The 21,167-nt window shown below is 36.0% G+C and overlaps 1 protein-coding gene across 1 annotated transcript; it reads right to left on the minus strand.

Annotated features, from left to right (window-relative positions):
* Positions 1-2,731: 2,731 nt before the first annotated feature.
* Positions 2,732-11,185, minus strand: LOC144966301 (uncharacterized). The gene is made up of 3 exons (XM_078902525.1): positions 9,245-11,185; positions 8,702-8,770; positions 2,732-7,312 (listed from the first exon to the last, which is right to left on the minus strand). The coding sequence occupies exon 3, from the start codon at positions 7,243-7,245 to the stop codon at positions 6,097-6,099; it is 1,149 nt and encodes a 382-aa protein (XP_078758651.1). The 5' UTR covers positions 7,246-7,312; positions 8,702-8,770; positions 9,245-11,185; the 3' UTR covers positions 2,732-6,096.
* Positions 11,186-21,167: the final 9,982 nt, after the last annotated feature.

The raw sequence follows: 21,167 nt of genomic DNA on the forward strand, positions 1-21,167 counted from the left end.
ATAATAATAATAATAATAATAATAATAATAATAATAATAATAATAATAATAATAATAATAATAATAATAATAATAATATCACTCTATCTATTGAAATTCTACGAGCACTGCCATTTGTCATAACGTCTGTCTTTTAAAGATCTTCACTGAGTTATTACATAAGTGAATAAAAGTTATCTTGGGAAAACAAAAGGAATATTAAATGCCTTTGAAATGATTTAGAAAAATAAAAAAGTACTTCATCAGAGCCATGAGACCTGTGGAAGCAGAGTTTATCCCGGTTTCTGTAGCGTTAAACACACAGTAGCAATTGCTACTGGATAGGTCCCCAGTCTATCAAAAGTACTTTATAAATGATAAATGATCTTTTATATAGCGCAATATCCACTAAAAGTGCTCGAAGCGCTTTACATGGGGTCCCTGGCCAACAGGAACATTTAACATTTAGGACGGGACAGGGCGCCTGCTGGGCGATGTTACAATTGTTTTCGGACAGGGACAACGCTGTAAACGGCCAGGTACTCATTATACACCTGGGTGCGGTGAGAGAATGTGAGTAAAGAGTTTTTTCCAAGGACTCAAATATGCGCCGAGCGAGCCTCGAACCCAGGATCTTCCGATCCGAAAGCGAGTGTCATACCACTAGACCACATAGCCGCACTTTCCGAGAGATCTGACAGACCAAACAACCCACTCATTGCTGGGTGGACAGAAGAGCTCAGAAAAAATCCCGTCGGCATCAGAGAACAATACCATCAATCACCCATACCGGAGACTGATTCCGACGACCCGGCACTGCCGTTCTATGCCGTCTTCCGGATAAAGACGTCCTGCACTGACAAAATACTAAGAATAAAGAGAAGAGCCGCTAGACCTCGCCATACCATGCTCGAAACAAACAAACAAAGAAAAACAACCCCCCCCCCCCCCCCCCCCCCCCAAAAAAAAAACAAAAAAAAAACAAACAAAAAAAAAACACAAAAAAACAACAAAAACAAAAACAAAACAAAAAGTACGTCAGGTGCTTCATATGGGTAGGTCTAGCGGCTCATCTCTTTATTCTTAGTATTTTGTCCGTGCCCGTCGTCTCTATCCGGAAGACGGCAGAGGTCGTCAGTGCCGGGTCGTCGTAGCCAGTCTCCGGTGTGGCTTAGCCCTAAGGGTGAATATTCTACAACAGAGTAATAGGAACGTCCGATATTGTAATAATATACAATTTTATGTTCTTGTTATTGAAGATTAGTTTGGACCTGAATCCACTTTCTATCCGTCTGTGCTCATATATGACGCTTTTACACTTTCCGTACACCTGTTATTCTGTCGTGTCACATAATAGCCAAAAAGCTGGAGTCGATCACGCTGTTTTACCAACTTATAGAAGTGTCATGCAGAGTCAACGATGCTAACTAATTATAGGGCACTGTGATTGAAAAAGTATCTTCGAGGCCACGGAGCAGTGATCTCAACGATTATACACACACACACACACACATACGTGTATTCGGCCTTAAATGAGGTCTGTGTCATTCAAAGGCACAATGAGGCCCTATAGAAAGAACTGCTTTAAACAGTTTTTATAAGACGTTCTGGCAAGAAGCAATGATCCACAAGATGACTGCAACTTTAAATTTGAGTTAAATATTATTTGAAGCTTTATATTGCCACGAATCAAAATGGGGACATGTGGCCAAAGGAGGTCCAATGATGGGTAATGTGTAACCAGTGTGTATGTGGGATGAGGCCTTATGATTTGTGTGAGAACAGATTGAGGTCATAGAATAAAAAAAACCCATTACCATAACTTGGTAACTAAGACTCATGAGAGTTGGAGCTTATTCCAGTTTGGGTAAGAAAGAAGTAAGACACCAATGATGCATTACTCTCAATAGGATTCAGGATGCTAGTATTATCGCAGAGACACTTTCCCCCAACAAAACCGGTACTTGTTACACCTTGGTTGAATGGAGCAATCAGTAAATTTTCTTGAAAAATTGCAATGGACTTAGCCAGGTTCGAATTTGGACCGCTTGATCCATAGTCCAACCACCTGCCCATTATGCCCCATAAGTACAATGCATCTCATATTAAGCGATAGGGTAATGAATAGTAGATGAAGATTGAAGAAAAAGGATTTAAAAAAAAAAATCAAATGAAACCAATGCCAGCTCAACATGCCTTCTCTCTGTGCCTTTCTGGCACTGATTTGCCTTTAGCTAACTTGTACAAATTATTAATAGTAGTTATAGAGGTTCAAATCCAATACATGCACAAATTTGCTTCCAGACAGGATAAGAGTCGTATTGAATCAGGACCACATCAGCACAATGCATCTTGTACAAGCCGAGCTGGATCTAACCAAACTCCAGTAGCACTGTTTGTTCTTTTGATAAAAACTTCAAACAGCTCTCAAATTTATTTGCAATTTTTGCGAAGAGAACTGAAATACCCATTTTGTTTTTCTATAATCCAGCTACAAAATCTCCCCATGAGCAATATGGGAGCAGGCACTGATAAAGCATGTGCAATTGGTGGATTTGTATGGGACAGTGCGATACAACCCTACTGATTGCATACAACCTCCATCCAACTAAACGTGACCTCTCCAGGCAGGGTGCACTGTATGAAACAAACTTAAAACGCCATCATGAGTCATAGACGTGTGACAAAACAAACCACAATGAAACATTTTAAAAATTGCCACAACTGTTGAATAATCATCAAAAGGCAAGAATAAATTTTAAATGAAACTTTATTAAACACATTTCGATTGACTTTGTATTAATTACAATTACGTTGATTGGGAATGTTCACGAAACTAAATTAAATAAGTGTTGTCATGTTTATCATGAACCAAGAAAATTTCACTTGATTGTTACTGATACACAACCAACCAAATAATATTTCGACGGTTCAAATCATAGATAATTTTAGTAGCTTTGAATGCCGATTCATGATGTATAAAGATCAAATATAAAAGAAAAATACACAACAAAAATGATAAGCTACATGTAAGCATAACAAGTAAGTTTATGGGGAATATAGGATCCTGTGTTCACCTGTGTTCCTCTTTAGGATCAGGATAGAATAAATTTAATAATAACATTTAAGGTTGATGAAAGAATGAGTAAAAATAAAACTAATACTAACCAGAAAAAGGTATGATAAAAGTCTGATGGACGAATGAAAGCTACTACTTTAGGTAAAAAATAAATTCAAGTTTGAAATGAGTAACACTGAATTGGATTTAAATATTAAGTAACAGCATTAACCATGGCGGTAAGGGTTAGAGGCCCGGGGAAAAATAAATTAAAAAATGATCCTTTTTGAGTTCATCCCATCACACAGAAAGTGCATTGAATTACATTTATCTAAATCATACAAATCATTTAAAAAGTGAAGAAATGTAGGCATCATGATTCATATTTTAACAAATAACATTTTTATTAGGTTTTCAACCAATTTTTCAAATACAATCTATATAATCATAACAAAAACATTTGTGAAAAAAAAATATGATGGTGAAGATGATGATGATGATGATGATGATGATGATGATGATGATGATGATGATGATGATGATGGTATATCACTTTATTTACTATTCATGTACTCAGATTAATTTTCTATTTTAACTCGATTAGAAATCTTCGGTACTTTATTTCTTGTTGCCATCAATTCCCTTCCATATTGATTGAGAATTCTAAAACATAGCTTTTCCAACCTTTTCACAGTGTTAAATTCAGTACTTTTCATAAGTCGTAAGAAATTGTGAATATTAGGATTACCGATTAATCAACATTGAATTAGACAACATATATTTCTTTCATTCACATTCGAGGAAAAACTAACTACTGACAGTGATATTCATATTCTTGTTTGTTTGTTTGTGGGGTTTAACGGCGCTTTCAACACAAACTAGGTTATATAAGAGCCAATATCCATATTCAATAATCCCACAAAGCTCACATATATACTTTTTTCTCTAACTTATTTTTACCCCATCTCCCTCGTTCTATTAGAAACAAATGCAAACTTGTTTGTTTATCCAACCCCTGAAAATACCGTCTATTGCAGTGTAGTGGTCAACTGTGCACTAAACCTTAAGTACCATTTAAAGGACAAGGTCAAGTGCAAGTTGGAGATTACTATGGAACAGGAAAAATAGACAAGCAGGTGTTCAGCCCACTGTATCCTTCCTTCACTGGCTCCATGAGTAAATACACTCAACAGTATTAATCATACAAGGCCAATGAACAAGTTAATGTAGCCTATTTAGCCTCTCCCTAATGCCAACTTACTAAGTCTAATTTTTGTGATAGAAATACAGTGAGACATGTTCACCATATTCAAGTATTCTTCATATTTAAATTATGACCTGATGTTCTTGAAAAGTTTAAATGAACCTGTATTTGCCACCTCTTCATTCCATTCTTGTATACACATGCCTTGTATTCTTTGTAAAGAGACAAGAACAAATCAACATGTTTTACACTTTGTAATTCCCAATAAATCCCCAGACCACAATGGTACAATAACGTTTTTACTAGACTAGCCCAGGTGACTGCATTTGGATTAGAAACAGTCATTTTTAACAATTCATCATATATAAAATTATTAACAAAAGAGAGCATTTATACAACACAATATCCACTAAACGTGCTCAAAGCACTTTACAATGGGTCCCCAGCCACAACAACACTCAACACAAAGGGCGGGTCATGCAGCATATTAGACTCGAACATGGGATTTAAGCGCTTTTTCCGATCAAGGACTCAACTACTCAATGGGGTTTGAATCCATGACTTCAGTTAACACTGGATCAGAAGTCGTGTTGCTAACCTCTAGACCACATAGCAATACAAATTATCATGTAAAGGAAATAATTTTACAAGTACTCATGTCACCACAAAAGTTATGTGTGATAGTGCATTTCATTCAGCAAGACAAAGATAAAACACAATCGTCCATTAAAAACACTATTGAATAAAAACTATGTTTGAGTTTCATAACAATCATCCATTAGCTAAAAAAACTTATTAAGCAACAGGCAATTTTATAGACAGACATGTTCAGCCATCGTAAGAGTCATTGATATCTGAAAGATATCATGTACACAATATTTCTTATATCAAGAGAAGGTTAAAAAAGAAAGTGACAACAATTTTTATATGGATGTGATATAATCAATCATGTAGGTTACTGTTATTTTTGGACTAATACTTTCCAACAGATTTTTTTATTTCGTTGTAACAGAAATCCTTAACATTTCGCCATGACCTTGCATTTAGACATTGTTCTTGATTTATTGCTCTTTCAATATCTGCTTTACCGGGTACTTTTTTCATTCTTATGAGTACCGAAAGGTGTTTAAGAACTGCATGTCTTTCTGCTTGTGTCCATTTATGCCTTTTCCCACTTTTTCTCGTATCAGAGGAATTCTCATTAAGTCCCACACGTTCATATCTGTCTACAATAGCGTATGGCTCCTTGATCTCACTTGGCGCTAATTCTTGTGTGTCTTTTTGGCATTTCTCCACTTCTTCATCCATATCTGACTCTCCTGAGCTACTGTTGTTATCTGGTTCCAATTCAAAATTTCCTTCCAGTGAGTAGTCCTCCACAGAAGTGCTTTTCCCAGCGTTGATTTTCATAAGTATTTTTGCAACTTTGGCCTTTTGGAGAATGTCATGAGGTAAGCGATAAAAATCGCGGTGAACGCGGATATCATGTCCCAGAAATTGAGCTTACTGGTCTTGTTCAGTGTCAGAAATTTCTAAAGCTTGGGATATAGTTGCAACTTGTTTTCTTAAAGACGTCCAGGTAAAAATATGTGGATTGGAAACACCAGCTTCAATTGCCATAACTCTAATGACATCGCTTCCACGATATGGCCTCTCTCCATTTGGAGTAGCGAAGAGGTATTTGCTCTTTATTGATAATCTATCTCTTTCCCTCATGATGATGTCAATCTTGGTCAACATTGAGTGTGTCAGTAGTACAGCTACCCGGCGATTGAATTTGCCTCTGATTTCTATGCGAGTGAATGTTTGAACAAGTCTTCTTTCTGTTTCTGTAAGAGATTGAAAGATCTCATCATCAGCGGGTTCCTGATTTTTTTTTGCCCATTTCTAAATTCTCTAGAGTCAAACGCTGAACCTCACCACCTCTTTTTCTGTTGAAAAGAGAAATTTCACACAAAGCTGCTTTTGCTACAGAGGGATAATCATCCACTTTTAGATTCTTAACATAACTGTACAGTTTTTCTACATCCTGACAACAAGGGAGTAGTTGGGGGCTGTTGAACTTCCTTCTTTCTAGTGATTGGCTTGCTGATGATGAAATGTGATCACACCAGTTTCCAGTGAAAAGGGATAAAAAATTATCAGCATTATCTTTCTGCATTTGGTCACTCTTTTGGATGGCATGTGACTTCAGTATGAATGCACATTTCTTTACAGAGAATCCGAGCTTGAGAGCAAGGGAACCCTTCCCAAATGAATGTGTTTCATCCGAATACTCTGCAACACTGCGGACAGATTCGACAAGGGTGTCAAAGTTTTTCACAAGGAGAGCATCTGTGAGGGATTTAATATTTCCATTTGACCGATCTTCTAAATCTATTACGAGTCGCGCAAGTTCTCTCATTCTACCACTAATATGGCCAGCAGTGTGCTCTTCAACATCACGTTTGTGGTATGTTCGCTCTCCAAATGCAATAATCAATGCATCGCTTTTTGCCTTCTGGGATATCGAGTCATCTTTCATCTTTAGTAAGACATTTTGCCACAAGGACTTTGAAACATTCTTTGGTACAGGTAACATAAGACTCCCTTCCCTATAGGCCCGTCTAGGTTTTCTTGTACAGCAGGTTAAGGAATGAGCTGCTACTTTATTTTTGCGATATAAGCCTTTACAAGTGGGACAGGGAACAAGTGCATCAACTTGTACAATTTTTCCTCGATATTTTGGAATCAATATACCTTCTCCTTTTTCCAATACATCAAAGTTATGTTTGTAATCTCCTTCTTTTATTATCTTCACCCAAGCTTTCCTTCTCTCATAAGACCCTTTTGGCAATGACAATATTTGGCCAACCGATAACTCATTTTTGTGCTTCATTTCTAAATGTCTAGCCAGTTTGATAATCTGTTTATCACAATAAAAACATGAATGATATTTACTCCATTTCTTAAATTGTGGCTGTATATCAATTGGTGGAGCGTTCGTGTTTGTTGTGAACAGCATGGGATACTGAGGGCTTGCACTTCCAGAAGAAGAGCAAGAATCGCTGATGTGTTGATCCACCGGGTAGCTGAGAAATAAGAAGAAATAGAACAATTATAATGTGGCTGGATAAAAATGGAGTGCGATTTTCTTATTTTCCTCAGTCCACTCATGAAAAGATACAATTTACATGAACATTTCAATGAATTTACACTCTAGCCAAAAGCAGTCAGGTCGGCAATTTTTTATCTTCATTTTTTCACCCCATCCACCCACCATCACAATGGATTCCACACATGTTGGACCTCTATTTGAAAATGTCCTCATTGTGTGGCTTGTGTAACCTATGGATGTCCTCATTTTGACGCCTTTACAAGAGCACAAACACACACATGCAAAAAAAAAAAAAGAAAAGAAAAGATAAAAAACATTACCACACAAAGCAAACGTCTAAAAAGACCAGAGATAAAGAAAAGACGTGTATCATAATAAGACAGAAATAAGTAAGCCAAATGGTTATGTCACTCGCCTTTGGTCCTCGAGGGCAGGGTTCGAATCCCACAGTGGAATTTTTTTCTCAAAACCAGAGTTTTCATGGCTGTATCCCATAGTTCTATCGCACACTTACTTTAAATGCACACTTACTTTAAATCGGAGGTGTCGCCTTTTATATAACCTATTCTGTGTTTAAAGGGGCGTTAAAAAAATACCCTTTTTTTTAGAGATAAATAACAATATAAAGTCAATTTCGCATTCAAGCACACTTTTCTCTCCTCACAAACACCGTGCTTGAATCCGGCATCTATTGTAGTAGTTGTAATAATAGTGGCCGAAGTGGAACCACGTCTCATCAATTGGAATAGTCAAGCCATATTGAACATGATGGGTGAATGGATGGGTGACAAAAAACTTGTCTCCCAGAAATTATTGTCAGGGCGTTGTGTCCTTTAAATGCATTAGCTCACTCAACTCAGGTGTAAATGAGTACCTGGCAGTTAAGACAGCTCTGCCTTTGTCCCATTAAATTGTAACGCACCTAACAGGTCGCCTGTCTTGTCCTGTTACATGTTTGCTGTTTGTTGGGGAAAGTGAATTGTCATTGTAAAGTGCTTAGACCGTAGATAAGCGCTTTATAAATGCAACCTTTTTTATTCTTTTTACCATACTTTGTTTTCATAGGAGATCAGTTAAAATGAGATCTCAATTATAATGAGACATTTTGATTGGAATGGAGGTCACAATGCTTAATACAAAATGTTTGGGAACAAGAAATTACCTCAGATTAACCGTCTTTCCAGATTATTCACTATAGACAATACAATAGAGAAATAGGTTGGGTTTTTTTTTTTTTTTGCATTACGGATTAACCCACAGTTTTGGACTAGCCTTTCCGGTGCTTATGTATATATTTAATTTTTATTTACTTAGCAATATGATTAACACTGGACTAAGAATTTTCAAATCCCCATTTGCCTACCTTGAACTTTTATTTGATATCTCTTCGTCTGAAAGTTTAATGTCTTCTTCATCTGTGGAATTGGGCTCCCTGAAAGAAAATGGTTTCATATATATTTATATATATATATATATATAATAATCTGTATTTGTTCCTTTACAGAACAATTGAACAAATAAAATATTTAAAATTAAAAAAATAAATTGCTACATAAAAAAAGAAGGAACAGGTACCACAGAACATATAATTTTTTCTAACAGCTTCCTGGAAACTTACACAATATACATGGTAGTGTAGTACTCTCACCATATTCACATCTGTGATGAATGTCGTAATAAATGTTAAGTGTCTCAAAAGGTCACACCGACCAGACGAAAAATCACATATTGCTCATGGTCATTAGTCTGACCACTAACCATCAAAATTATTATCAATATCAATATTATAGTCAACGTGATTTCTCTTAGTAATTAAAAAATGTTGAATCATTCCAGGAGAGTGGATAATTAATTTTCAAGAAATAATGAGGTTAGCAATCCCAATTATATTACTTTTAAAACATACCATTCACTAGAGGAACTATCAGTGAAAGGATTTCTGATAGAATCAGGGTCACTCGGGTCAAGTTCTGCTTCTGGTTTTAAGATGTCGTGTTTCCTGTTTACTTCATTATCTTCATCCTCTTTCGGAGATTCTGATACTTTCTTGTCTCTTTGTGATTTTCTGTGTATGAAATATCAAAACCCAGTGATTAGGTCTACCATTACAAATGATAAGACGAGATGAGCAAAGACTCATTAAAAGTAAGTGACGATAACAGCAACAATGATAATATTAAAGGTAAAAGTTAAAGCATTTTTGTTGACAATGGTGATGATGGTCATGATCAGAGTGTGAGTTCAGTGACTGTAGGTAGTGGTGACAGAGAAAATGTTAGTGATAGTGATGGAGAACGTTATGGTCAAGTGGTATTCTTACTTAACTTATTTATATATTAATAAGACATCAAGTTGGTTTGTTTTTTTTACATGACTTGATACAAGAAAGCGAGCACACAGGGAAAATTTCTATCAATGCATTATTTAATTATATATCAATTGGAACTGTTTCAGTGTTCACTGCCAACTTAGTTTCCAGCCTGTTATAACCCCCACCCGAGACACAACAATGTAGATCGAAGTAAGCGCGTCATGACCAGATCTAAACATTGACTTATATTCTTACAAACTACACATTTGTTTCAAATTTACAATAGATGCTGACACAATAAGGAAATATTGCCATAGAATATTTAATCCGAAAGAAAAACTAATGACACGGTTGGTATTTTTCTTCAATAGTCAAAAAAGAGCACAAGTACAAGGCACAGTCACAACTTTTTTGTTTTGTTTGTTTTTAAGGGTTTTACGGCGCTTGCAACACATTTAGGTTATATCAGCGCCAGTAAAAAGGAAGAAAATGGGATAGTAAAAAGTTATAGAATTACAATAAAAGCACCCAAGAAAAAGTAAGACATAGGGGAACTGGGAACAAATAGGGATCAGATGTAGATTCCAAGAGCAGACCACCAATGCACTTAGTTTGAGATCACCTAAAAGTCTCATCCAGACACAAGCACAGGTCCCATCTAAAAGGAATACACTCAAATGTTTACCAATCATTTAATATAATATGTAAACTCAACATAATACAATGCATAACAGAGAGATGATTTACAAGGAAAAAAATATAATCTCCCAAAACTATAACTATACATTCGACTGTTTCCCTCCCAGCCAAGGAGCTCCGGCAAGGATCAGGACAAAACTAAGTAATCTCATTCCAAGACAATGACAGGAAACAATTGGGAAACGGGTATGGGGGGATAGAAGACACAGCATGTACCTCCCTGCCCACTATGGGAGAGTCACAACTTTGTCGAAGTCGAAACTGTGTTTACATGAAAGTCTGAAAGAAAGTTATGAAGAATAATTAGTGTGACTACTAAGTAATAAAAACAAAATACTATAATTTAATATCTTACCTTTCATTTAATTCCTGCAAATGCGAAAAAAAGTTCTTGAAAGTCAAACGTTTAGTAGACATGTTGATTTTAGACCCTCGCAAACTTTTTCCAGGAAATCGAAACAAGAACAATCGGAACTGCTATTAGGTACTAAACTCTTATTTGATTGGCTGAAATCAGCCAATCAAATAAAGCATTTCAAAAGATGACACGAGAATGACTTGCTCATGAGCCCGTGGGTTGTGTGTGAAAATAAGATCAAAATATGTGTATAATGGGCTATACACACGTTACCAATGAAGTGGACAAAATGAGGTCTTCGTTTTATTTCCACTTCAGGTCCTCATTCTAGACATTACATAGACCATAGAGGTCTTTAAAAAATGAGGTCCAAAATGTTGGACCTCTATTTGAAAATGTCCTCATTGTGTGGCTTGTGTAACCTATGGATGTCCTCATTTTGACGCCTTTACAAGAGCACACACACACACACACACACATATATATATATATATATATATATATATATATATATATATATATATATATATATAGACAAATAGAAGGGACGAAATGACGTCACTCAACTCTGTTTTATTGTTTTTATGAGTAGTTCTCACTAAATTGTATTAAATAGACTATTATAAACGCTTAAACGAGTTCTGTGTTGTTACGATATTTCCGACTGGCGGAAGCTTTGAATGAGCAAATTATGCACATAGCATAAAGATATATGTATATCTAATATGTATGTATGTATGTATGTATGTATGTATGTATGTATGTATGTATGTATGTATGTATGTATGTATGTATGTATGTATGTATGTATGTATGTATGTATGTATGTATGTATGTATGTATGTATGTATGTATGTATGTATGTATGTATGTATGTATGTATGTATGTATGTATGTATGTATGTATGTATATGTATGTATGTATGTATGTATGTATGTATGTATGTATGTATGTATGTATGTATGTATGTATGTATGTATGTATATGTATGTATGTATGTATGTATGTATGTATGTATGTATGTATGTAGTATGTATGTATATGTATATATATATATATATATGCGTGTGTGTGTGTTTGTGTGTGTGCGTGTGTAACACTCTGTTTTGATTGATTTATTATGTAAACTTGAAAACGAAGCTGTCTATTAAAATAATATACAAAAAGGAATATAACTACTTTAAAAAAAAGGAAAACAAAAAGAACAAAATACCAAACACGGAAAATGACATCACAACTTCCAATTTACATACAAAAAGTGCCCAATAAATACTTTTCTGCCGTCTGACGTTATTTTCAGTAATGTGTGAACACTTTTACTACTTTTTATTTTTGCAAAGGGCTTTGAGCCCGAAATCTTCTGTGTTTGGTGTTTTATTGAAATCTGAAGCTGTTTTAGTTTTGTACATTACATTTTCTATTCCCCCCCCCCCCCTCACTGTATTTGTATTGTATTCATGCATTTATTCATTTATACTTTTGTCTTTTGGAATTTCCCAAACCCTTGGCTTTGTTCTGAAATTTATTCAAGGAAAGATCATATAATGCTATGTGAAAAGTGTGGCTATGTGGTCTAGTGGTAGGACACTCGCTTTCGGATGGAAGGTCCCGGGTTCGAGCCTCGCGCTCGGCGCATAGTTGAGTCATTGGAAAAGGCTCTTAACTCACATTCTCTCACCGTACTCAGGTGTAAAATGAGTACCTGGCCGTTAACAGCGTTGTCTTTGTCATGTCCCGTCCTACATGTTAAATGTTGCTGTTGACCAGGGACCCCTTGTAAAGCGCTTTGAGCACATTTAGTGGATATTGCTCTATATAAAGCTCATAATTAAAGCTCATAATATTTTAAATAATGAAAACATTACTCATTTTGATAAAATGGGTGTTTCTGTTGACATAAGGCTTAGCCAGAAGGATTATGGAAATTCCCCTCAGGCTATACGAAGATAGATCCGTTGTCGTGATGATATAAAAAGCCTATTTCATCAATTCCCGACTGCTAATTAGTATCTCTATGTCCCTTCTAAAGGTCAAATACTGGTCCGATTTTGATTCTAGCCACCCGTCGTGACCGTGTTATGTGTAAAACTGCTCTTTATTAAGATATGAGAATAAGAATTGGATACGTTTCGTGCCTTCATTTTTCACCTGATATTTATTACAACCCCTGTACTGCTAGCTATATGTATGCGGCCATGTGGTCTTGTGGTATGGCAATCGCTTTCAGATCGGGAGATCCTGGGTTCGAGATTCGCTCGGCGCATAGTTGAGTCCTTAGAAAAAGCTCTTTATTCACATTCTCTCACCGTACTCATGTATCAAATGAGTATCTGGCCGTTAACAGCGTTGTGTCTGTATGAAAAAATGTAATATCACCTAACAGGCGTCATATCAAGGTTACACACAGTTTTGTGTGTTGGTCCGTTATACTTCCGCAATGTTGTGAGTTTCTTGACCAAGCGCACACTATCTATACAAACAAAATATATTTAGACGCAATTATCGGTCTGAGAAAAGATGCGGAATGATTCGCGGAATGGTTTCTTGAAATTTGCAGAATTAGAGGAAAATATGCCATTTCTTAAATTTCCAAATTTAGTCCTCTAATGTTTCATTTATAATCGAAGAAGCTTCTCACGACTACTGTCGGAGGGAGTCAATGAATTGGATTCAATAGTCTGATGTCACGTCGCCCAGCAACGGTGGCCGTCGTGGTTCTAAACAAAGAAAATCTGTACATCATAAATTCACAATTTAAGGCAAATTACAAAAGTTGTAAGTTTATATCAGTTAAAGCGAAATATTTTTATTCAGAAACAAGTATGTCGTGAACTCATGATCACTAGCCGGAACTACGTGTCAGCACGATATTTTTGGAAATGCGATGAATTCATCTCATACTTTGTGGTGCGTAACTTAATCTTCATGCTGACTAGAACTTTTCATGTCTTGTGATCAGAATGTGTACAAGTGAAAACATGATCAGATTTTGTCCCTCTGGATACGCTTTTATGCCCGTCGGGCGTCCGCCATTGTTCCGATAGTTTAGAGCCAGTTACCATGCGTCATTACGAGGGAAATGAAGTTACGAGTGTTAAACCGTATTGCGCATGAACACATTTACGTTATAAATAGGAAGAGTAATGTAATTATAGTCAGATTTTAAAAAATTAATGACGCGTATTTTTCTGGTTTTTCTCAGCTATCCCTCTATCACAAGGTGTAAAAATTTGTGTCAACCTTTGAATCAATTTGTCTTAATTAAATGAATATAGAGATTTGGACCGTGTTGATGCTATATCAAAAAAGTTTTTTTCTTCAAAACTACTTTAAATCCGCTGTCATAAAATTCGAGATTTTACACTGTAAAAAAAGAAATAATAATGTGAAATTTAGTGTAAGCTTCAATTTAATTACAAAAACAGATTTCTTCGAGCTTCAAGCAGCAACATGTATAGATAGTTCGAAGATGACGTCACTCAGGCCTTTGCCATCCGCGTTTGTGAGTTGTTCTCACTAGACTGTATTAACCAGACTTTAAAAGTTCACGGTTACACAGAGTTTGTGTGTTGGTCCGTTATACTTCCGGATGGCAATGTTGTGAACTCCTTGGCCAAGCGCATTCTATCTATATTACAATGTAAAAAATGTAAACAAGTCACGCACCACAAAGTATGAGATGAATTCATCGCATTTCCAAAAATATCGTGCTGACACGTAGTTCCGCTAGTGATCATGAGTTCACGACATACTTGTTTCTGAATAAAAATAATTCGCTTTAACTGATATAAACTTACAACTTTTGTCGTTTGCCTTAAATTGTGAATTTTTTTATGTATCGCATATATCATGTCGCAATTACCGATATGAAATCTCTAGCTTTAAATCATTTGAAATACTGATTATATACTCAATATTGTCATATTAACAATGAATGCTGTTTATATAACTTTGAAAAATTGTATCTATGCACGAACGTTTCACAGAGCATTTAAAGGGTTTTAAAACATATACGCTTTTAAAATATATGATACGATACTCTTGTAAAGCTGCTAAAAGAAATCTACTTGTATCTATCGATAAGCCATTACAGAGGGCGGCTATGGAATTGGAATTTCACAATCAACCCCGAGAAGTTGGTTATCGAAATACGACGGAGAGATCACCAGTGTGGAACGACGTGATAGGAAAAGGATCCAAGACAACTTTGATATGGATATCATCCAAAGATTATGGAACTGGTTGGACGTAAACATACATCCGACAAAGGTATTGACGTCTGATAATTCGGGTAGGACAAGACTCATGTGTTCTGGACAGAGGGTCATTGTTATTCTTGCAGGTGGTGACGATCCTGGGTATTTAGAATGCCATACCATTTTTTCTTTTCTGCACCATCTGGAAGGTAGAGACTATCATTCTCGGGGTCATTACAGAGGTGTTTGAAGACTGGCTAAAGAACCCATTGCTGCCATTCCTAGAAGCACCCAGCCATATTGCATTGGAAAACCATACAACTCGGTGGTCCGTGATCACTTCAATGCTCCAACTTCGGCAATTATAAAAACTGATATGATTTCATGGCTCCAATCAGACAGCACTATATATTCTGACCATTTATCAAAGGCCCAACTATACTCCGAGTGAAAAGGAATAAACCAGAAAAAGTTTTCAAAGCAGACTGTCTAATCAATGAGTTTTGACAAGAGGTTGAGCGACTTCCCCCATATCACTATGAACGCAATCCAATCGAGCTCATTTGGACCCAAGTAAAGGGAAAGATTGAGAGGTGGAACACCAAATTTACTCTCACCGACGAGGCAATACATGATGTAAAAAGGGAAGACTGGGAAAAGGCATGATCTAACCTTCGCAAACTTAAGGAAAATTACATTTCAGTGGATAGAGTGATGCTACGAAATCTTTCCATAGTCGTTTCATTTCTCATTTTCCCCATTCTCGTCACTTGAATGTGCTGATTGATGAGTCCAGTATGTCTTTGTTGTTGTTGTTGGTGTTGTTGTAGTTTTTGTTATTGCTGTACATATTAGTGAAAACATTGTACCATAAACTGATGAATTTCTACTTTTGACCAGTCTACATTAAATTTATGTTATCATCTTTGGTATAAACACAAGCTATTTCTATAAATTTCTCAGTCAAAATAATGTTGGAAGTGCGTAATGTTCACTTTCATTTGTATTCATCAGTAATTCATATTGATAGTTATAAAATGTAGTTGTCTGATAGCTCAGGATTGCAATTCGTTCCTTCATATTCAGATACTGTATGTATATCGTTTAAGTTTCAATTAACCGAACATTCATTTTAACGAATTCCTTCAAAATGGATAAGCGGAAAATTCATAATTATGATACTGTAAATCTGAGTTACGATCCTTACCAGTTATCAGTTTTAAATAGCTGTTATAAGCAAAATCCTTTCCTATTGTTTTACAATAAATGAAAAAATAGTTTTTGATTAAGACAAATTGATTCAAAGGTTCACACAAACTTTTGCATTGAGGGACAGCTGAGAAAAAGAAGAAAAAGACGCGCCACCGATTAAAAATCTGACTATAGTAAATAGATAGTTCGAAGATGACGTCACTCAGGCCTTTGTTATTGTTTTTGCCATCCGCGTTTGTGAGTTGTTCTCACTAAACTGTTTTAACCAGACTATATAAGTTCATGGTTACACAGAGTTTGTGTGTTGGTCCGTTATACTTCCGGATGGCAATGTTGTGAACTCCTTGGCCAAGCGCATTCTATCAAGTATAATATACACAAAGCCAACTTCACGAAAGCCAACTTCACGTTCCCCTTCCTGTTCTGAGTTGGATCTTTCAGTGCACTGGCTAATCATTTTGTAACGCGAACGGTATTTAGGATATCCATAAATTGAATTGCCCTTTAGCCTGGAAGAACTGTGTTATACATTTGTCATTACTGTAAGTGATTAAAAATATATGATCACTATGGCAACTTCTCTCTGGCCACCAAACGTACTGATCGGCTTATCTTCCATTAAACATGTATTTATTATAATCAAAATGGTATCGCATTTCATAATCGAGTTATTACGTCAATGAAAGTGAACCAATTTTGAGATTACTAGAAAATATCTGTTTACCCACGTCTACAAAATCAAACCAAGCAACATAATCCTTAGTAAAATAGTTTTTATGCCAGTCAAAATTTTAAAGAGTAATGGCTGAAGAGAATAACAGGAAATGAAGTGAGTAGGAAAGTGCCAGAAGGCAACAGAGAATATAAAACTTCGCGACGGCAATGGGGGCTCGAACCCGCGACCTAACTGGTACGGCGGAGTTGTCGTGCCAGTAAGGTCGCGGGCTCGAACCCCCATCACCGCCTCAAAGTTTTTATTCTCTGTTGTCTTCTGGCACTTTCCTATTCCTTCATTTTGAAATTCGCTCCACTCTTAAAGTTGATGTAATCGATTAGAGAATTGAGAAAAAAAATCAAACAATCAAACAAGACAAAACAAAACCTGTGATTGAATTCATAATGGTTCGATTCACGAGATGAAAATAATTTGTTAAATTAAAATCTCTCTCTCTCTCTCTCTCTCTCTCTCTAGCTCTCTCTCTATCTCTCTCTCTCAGTCCTCACAGGCACAAATAAATCAAAGAATGTTGTGTCTGTTTAAGATATGACTGTCGTTTCCATAGCTTTCTGCAAGAGGTTATTGACTGCGACTCGAGCTAAGTTGCATCCCAGTGACGACTAATATCTTTCAGAAAGTGGTGGAATCTGAATCGACAGAAAAAAGATTGTTTAAGGTATTCCCTTGAGCTAATCTCTTCTTGGTTTTCTGATTCATAAGACCTTAAACTGAATGAAATACCATTTCATTTTAATGCTTATCAAGACTGAGTCTAGATAAAAGATTAGAAGAGATTAGTGAGAGAGTGTGGATGTTCGCGCCTCGAATTAAAACCCCTTCTTGTTAAATGTTCTGAGAATGTGAAAATAGGTTTTCCTTTGCAAGAAACTTTGTTCCAGGCATTGTTGCAACCGACCGGTCGATAAACTTGCCACCTCCTTCTTAGTAGAAGTCAAATTGTTACGAATCCATTCGTGTTATTACTGTTAACAAACAATGTTGCTCCCGCGAACAAAAGGAAGTTACCACCGACGATTAGTAATCAAACAAGCCAGCTGCTCATCTTCCCTACTTATCATTTTTGGTACGATACGTATTTTTTATTAGAAACATGAGACCAAAGACCCGGTTATCAGTCGTTTAAATAAATACTTGCGAGCATAAACTCTTGATAATCGTTCTAGACTTTGTTAGATAATTTATTAACATTTAAAAGTAATAATTCCAATGGAGATTATATATTTGTAACGCAAATTACGAAACAATATCTCTATGAGGCTAAAATAATTAACAAACCAAATACTGATTATACAAGCTACACCAATGAGCTAATTTCAAAATATACAATTCACCTCCTTTATAAGCAAGCAAGAGAGAAAAAAGAGACAGAGGAGGAGGGAGGGGTTTCAGAGAGATAGTTCTATGTAGATTGAGAAAGAGAGAGAGAGAGAGAGAGAGAGAGAGAGAGAGAGAGAGAGAGAGAGAGAGAGAGAGAGAGAGAGAGAGAATATATATCATGATTTAAAAACTGCAAATGCAAATGATAGATAAAGAGATAAACATAAATCACAATGCACAAAAGAACACTTTGTTAAAGTTCTGAAATCTACATTTCAATCAGTTCATGCCACTAGGCTTGGCTTGTATTATATTGTTTTGCTTTTTGAATAGGAGTGGGAGAAGTTGGGAAAGCTTCTCTCTATACCTCGAGCTGTTGACATAATATACGTAAATGTTCACCACAGAATTCATTGTATCAAAAAAGACTTGAGTTTTTCCTAATAATATCAACAGGTTTACATATTTTCCCGTCAATGACAGATCTTTGACAAAGACGACTCCGCAGGACAACCCAAGTCCCGGAATGCCATTTATTATAAAGATAGTAGAGATTAATGCTACCATCTTTACCACTCTTCTATCTGTGTTTGAAAGCTGGGATTCTTTGTCTATTGTTGTAGCTGTCTGTCTCCATAATGATTTCTGTCTCAGCTTGATTATCAGCACAACCGTACACACGATAATGAAAGGATAAAGAAAACCGGACAAGATCGCCATACTGCTCAGAAAAAATGGCTGCTCAATAGCATGTTTGTCTTCGGACAGAACCATGCGTAATATACTTTTGTTCAAATGTTGACTAAATTTCCATTTGAAGCGCCTGATGTAAAATATTGGACTATGAAAACCATACATGACGATGGGAGTCAATATAACAAATAACTTTACAAATCGGGCAGTAATAACTTGTTTTACTTTCATTGGAATTACAACACAAAGACACCGTTCAAATGTTATCAACCCTGTTAGAACCTTGTAATCTTAACAGATATTATCCTAGGCCAAGCAATGAATGAGTAGGTTAGTTCTCTTAGAGAAAACGACCAATTGATATTTTGGAGCTCTGGAGACATGCCAAGATTTTGTAGGAGAGCAGTTAGAGTCACCATCATATCTGACGCTGCGAGGGCAAATAGTGATACATTAACAGAATCATGGAAACCGAGTCTTTTAAACACGATGATATTTATGATGTTGTTGAATATTCCTATGACAGAAGCAACTGTAATAAACCAATGTATGACACTAATAAAGTACTCTAAAACTCCATCACTCACAATGCCGTCAAAAGTTGACAAGGTTACTTGTGTTGATTTATTCCAAATCATCTTTAACTTTTTCCCCCAAAGAATCTGAAAGATTAAGTTTAAAAATGTGTATTTTTGTCACGTCATTGATGAACAAATAGAAGAGTAAGCCAAATATTTATAAGGGTAAAGTGCAGGGGAAGAATTGAAAAGGGCATTTATGAAAAAATCGAATGTTGGACATGTAACGAGCAAATTTCCTCGTTCGCTTATCTGGCGCCTAATTTTTAACTTTCCATTTAACTCCAGCATCGACATAATTTCATTGCTCGCTCACGTCTTGGGGGTTAAATCCTCTTTACTTTCCAAACCACCAGCATATCCAAACTGACCCATTGTTGAAATACGGTTAGACTAAAACATTTCCTGCGAAGTTGAACTATGCCTCATTTGCATTATTTCCCCCTAGTGACACTTATTGAATCGTGCAAAAGTTATTTAAACCACTTCTCGCCGCTTTCCAGATCTTCTTCGTTACACGGGATACTAGTCTCATTGCCCATCGAAACAAATCATCCGGAAATGTCTTTGATTTCAATAAGCAATTTTTCATAACCATCCCCTTGTTTGACAAACCCCTATCTTATCAGAGACAAACGCCAGTAATGCTACAACCATCACATGGATAATCAGGCTAATTGCTCATAGAGTTTCCACGTTTTGAAGTTGTAACTCTGTGGCTTGAGATATTGAACTTATTCTTAGTTGAAGAAGATTTTACTATGTTTTAAAAGTTGTAAATTCATATGTTGCTTTATTACTCTGCCATTGTTTTTAAAAACACAGTATATGCAATGTTAACCACATAGCACATAGGGTGTTCTTTAATAAAACGGCAGTACAGTTCCTAGCATTAGTATTTGCTTCACGTGTGCTTTATTTCTACAGGTGCACGGAAGTTGAAATGACAATGTAAAACTACAGCATCTAAGTATTTTATAACACCATTGATACTTTTTTCATATTATTTCCACTAATTTTAAATTAATGTACATATACTGCACCGCTCATTTCACCAAATACTTCTTAATCAGAATAAAAATATAAAATATATAAGGGACATTGGCTTACTGACTCAAGCTGTTCTCTGGCATAGTCGACCGACTTTGCAGCCTCAGTGATTTCCATGATTTATGTGCATAGGAATCTCAATTTTTGTCAGTTGATATCATGTCTCTGATGTTGTTGAGGTTTATTGTTGCTGGTAAGCAGAAGTCTATGCTTGGCAATCTTTGGAGATAGTTATTGAGTGTCATTGGCAATGAGGTGAATGGGCATGCTTTGTGTTTGGTCCCAAATTAGTGAAGTAGACTAACATAGCTATATTTGTTGGTATTTCACGATCTCATCTCAGCATTAGTCCAAACAGACCCAACCTGGCTTTAAGGACTGGAAGAGAGATCGGTGTTTGTTAGATTTTTGGTAGACTACAGTGCTTTGTTTGTTATTTTTGAAGGGTATTTACTTCCCAGGACTGTTCTAAGCTGTTTATTATAAAAGATGGTGACCTTAGTCATATTTTGTCATTCCCCATCTTTCACAGTTGTTGAGGAGACTTGATTTGACCAGTGTGTTATACAACGTAATCGTGTTTTTTCTCTTGGTTTTATTTTGTCGTTTTCTACCCAGATTTGTATAACTTTGTGTAGCGCTGCTTTTGATATTTGTTTCCTGTTCTCTTTGTCC

Source organism: Berghia stephanieae, chromosome 2 (assembly GCF_034508935.2).
Source record: "Berghia stephanieae isolate SIO BIC M18660-M18661 chromosome 2, UCSD_Bste_1.3, whole genome shotgun sequence".
In the NCBI taxonomy this organism is placed as follows: Eukaryota; Metazoa; Mollusca; class Gastropoda; order Nudibranchia; family Aeolidiidae; genus Berghia; species Berghia stephanieae.